At 41.9% G+C, this 3,259-nt stretch overlaps 1 protein-coding gene across 1 annotated transcript; it reads right to left on the reverse strand.

Annotated features, from left to right (window-relative positions):
- Positions 1–533: 533 nt before the first annotated feature.
- LOC119033179 (N-acetylaspartate synthetase-like) lies at positions 534–2,993 on the reverse strand. Its single transcript, XM_037122959.1, has 3 exons — positions 2,774–2,993; positions 2,218–2,382; positions 534–928 (listed from the first exon to the last, which is right to left on the reverse strand). Exons 1-3 carry the CDS (start codon positions 2,991–2,993, stop codon positions 534–536), a joined length of 780 nt encoding a protein of 259 aa, XP_036978854.1.
- Between the last annotated feature and the right edge of the window lie 266 nt (positions 2,994–3,259).

Here is a 3,259-nt window from a genome sequence, read left to right on the forward strand (position 1 = left end):
TTATCCAGGTAGGTTGGTTGTTAGTGTTATGAGTTATGGTTAAACAAGGTGAGGGCCCAAATGCAGACACACGTGGGAGGTCGGAACAGGGGAAGTAAAAGCACACCTTAATAAAACAAAGCTGAACAACACAAGAAAACAAGAGAACAAGGAAAAACAAAAACAAGTTAAAATGGACAAAAAGACAAGGTGGCAAGGCTTAAATGAAGTGCAATAAAAGCAAAGTACAAATCAAATGGGAAAAATCAGAACTGACAAGGACATGAGGGAGAACAAAGACTATACACACATGAATGAGGGGATCAGGTACAGGTGGACTGAAGAGGGAACAGGACAGGTGAGGAAACAGAAAAACACTGTCAGGGAAAAAGATGTAGGAGACACTGAAAAGCAAGACATGACACACACGGGGATACTTTCAAGTTAAACTGGAAATGAAAGAACATGAAGAACTGGGATCCTAACAGTCAGGAATGTTTCTGTTACAGACAGACTTGAAAATACACTTTAGTTGTGTGTGTTTTCTCCTAAAGTCAGTGTTGTCCGTTTGAAGTGATCTTACTATTTCCTACAACAAGGCTGTAGTGATGGTGGCGGACCCTGTAGAAAATCTTTCCCAGTAAGGACAATCTTGCACCGGGTGTGATGTACCCGTTGGTGACCCCAACACAGCGGAAGCCCAGGCGCCGGTAGAGCTGGTGGGCAGCGCTTGAGTAGGCTGAGGTTCCCAGGAAAACAGAGGAGTGTCCGTGAGCAGCAGCATACTCTAGAACCTTCCGTCCCAGTGCCACACCGACTCCCCGCCGCCGACAGCTCCGGTCAACACACATCCTCTGCAACTCGACAGCACCTCCTGACTTATGCTGTCCGACTGCTGCTACGACACCCACCACTTTGCCCTCCAGCACTGCTACCCACATACAGGAGTCTGAGTTTGAGGACAAGGACACAACATGAGCTATGATGAATAAGGGATTTGAAAATGCTGCGAAAAATAGAATCATTCAGTTTCACACATAATTAACTCAAGTCTCTATTTTTTTCCCAGCAACAATATCCTTGTCAGTCCTGATTTTATTACACGTCTTTCAGTGGCAAGGAAAGCCTGAGCGGTACAGCAATGTGGTGTGAAAACTGTCATTCACGAGCACAGGAAGCTCAGAGAGGTTAGAAAGGCTGGGTACAAATTATGCGTCCATCACACTCCTCCCAACAAGCTTGTCAGTCTTATCAGCAATATGACTGCTAAGTCTCTATGAAGTTTTCATGTCTTTATTCATGTTATTAATATGGTCCATAAACAAACTTTTTTAATTACTACTTTCAAATGTTCCTAATACTTCATCTGACTGTGAACCACACTGATGGAGGTAAGGGCAGGGATTTATTGTTTCATCCCTGACAAAGTTTTATTTCGTAGATACGCTAATCTTGTGCAAGGCTGCAGCCCGTATGGACAGGATAACACTACATTAAGTTTTCAGTTGAAATGACCTTGTTCTCATCTACTTGTGGCATCTTCCGGAACTTACAGCTAACAAGGCATCTAACTTTCTGGGTAATTATCAATAAAAGAGACATTTCAGTTAGTTTCAGCTTCAGAAACTGAATTAACTTCCCTCTTGAATGCATTTCAAGACCTAAAAATGAGTGCTTCATTACTGTGTTGTACTGTTGGAGTGTGATGGAGCCAGAAAGGGCCATGTTTGGATAAGAATGTTGGAGCTGGGGAGGCTATTCTGATTGGAATAATCCTAATCCTAGCCACGCCCTAAGCAAACACTGATTTATCTTTTATTTTACTTTGGATGGGACTATAATTTACAAAATGAACATCATGCTGTATTGAAGAGGACTTGAAACTAGAGATTGAGACCATAATGTTATTAGTAAACCATTGGATGAAGTGACAGATCAAGCACATTAGCCTCCTCCCTGCTGGCCATTAGAAAGAATGCAGGTTCAAGGTGTTTCCATGTTGACTTAACTTGTCAGACACAGAAGGTTCAAGCTGTCCTGGAGGTACAGCTGTGCAAAATACCCTCACTTCTGTTCAATTTAAAGGGGTTTTTCTAATGTATTGCTAAATTAGGGGATAAAAGATCGGAAAGAACGGTTTTGTAACAGTTCACTTTGGGTGTCTCAATTCTTCAGTGTGCAATATAGATACGTTTTCAGTACATGTTTCATTTGAAATTCGAATTCTATGATATTTACCTGACGATTTCATGTAAAAGCCTTCGATGTCTTCCATGTCTCTGCTCATGGCGTGCTCCAGGTAACCATGGATCACACGTCTGCTGTAGAAGTAGCGCCCACACAGCACAACTGCAGGGAGGAGTCCTATCACCCACCAGCACATGGTGATGACAAAACATATAACTGCCGGAGGAGAGATATGAGCAGATGTGTGAGAATAATGACAATGACTAAAGTTGTTGTGCTTATAACTTTCCCCATGGGCACAGACTGAATGGGAGGCATAAAGAGCGAGCGAACAAGAGAACAATACAGCAAATTCATGTCACATTTATTTAAACAATACATTAGAAACATAATCAATAAGTTTTTTTTTTTTTTTAAAAATGCCTGTTTTCATCACAATCAAGAAACTTTAACAGAAAAAAAAAACAGAGAAAGATGTCTCTCAAAACTGAATTACTGTCTCCTGATCTGACCACTCCTAATCAATGTGCTTGCGACTACTACCATACATATTTTTCCAAGCTGCAGAAGCAGTCACAGAAATATACCATTTATTTTGTAATCCTACCTGTCATAGCAGCATAGAGCAGGAGACTCTCGGGGTGATGTCTCAGGCCTCTGAAAGCGATGTCTGGTATCATCTCCATCACCCCTTCATAAAAGATCAGCTGGACTTCTGGTTTGTCCGCTGGCTCAAACTCACGCACCACAACAGTTTGAAGTCCATTTGGAGCTTTTAGTCCTTCATCATGTTTCTGGACATCCTTTTTCTGTCCTTTGTCACCCATTTTAAAAGTTTAAAAATACTTGATTCAGTGGATGCAGTTGTAGAACTAGCAAGGTCCAACCACTGACAAGTTTCTCTGTGAGCTCTCTGCTTTGAGATAGTTTGCTGCTCCAGTACCTTTGCAGTTGTTCTGAGAGTATTTGTCTTTGAGGATCGCTACAGATAACACCCCAAGGCACGTCTGGAGGCCTCTTAAACACTCTTATCAGCTACCATATGTGAAAAGATGTCTTGCTCTCAATGAAAGGGAAACAAAGCTGATGCCAG

This window comes from Acanthopagrus latus, chromosome 1 (assembly GCF_904848185.1).
Source record: "Acanthopagrus latus isolate v.2019 chromosome 1, fAcaLat1.1, whole genome shotgun sequence".
Taxonomy (NCBI): Eukaryota; Metazoa; Chordata; class Actinopteri; order Spariformes; family Sparidae; genus Acanthopagrus; species Acanthopagrus latus.

Coding starts and splice junctions, on each gene's coding strand:
- LOC119033179 (XM_037122959.1), bottom strand. CDS start 2,993: ATGGGTGACAAAGGACAGAAAAAGGATGTCCAGAAACATGATGAAGGA. Junction 2,383..2,773: donor GCTCTATGCTGCTATGACAG/GTAGGATTACAA, acceptor CTCCTCCGGCAG/TTATATGTTTTGTCATCACC. Junction 929..2,217: donor CTTTTACATGAAATCGTCAG/GTAAATATCATA, acceptor CCTCAAACTCAG/ACTCCTGTATGTGGGTAGCA.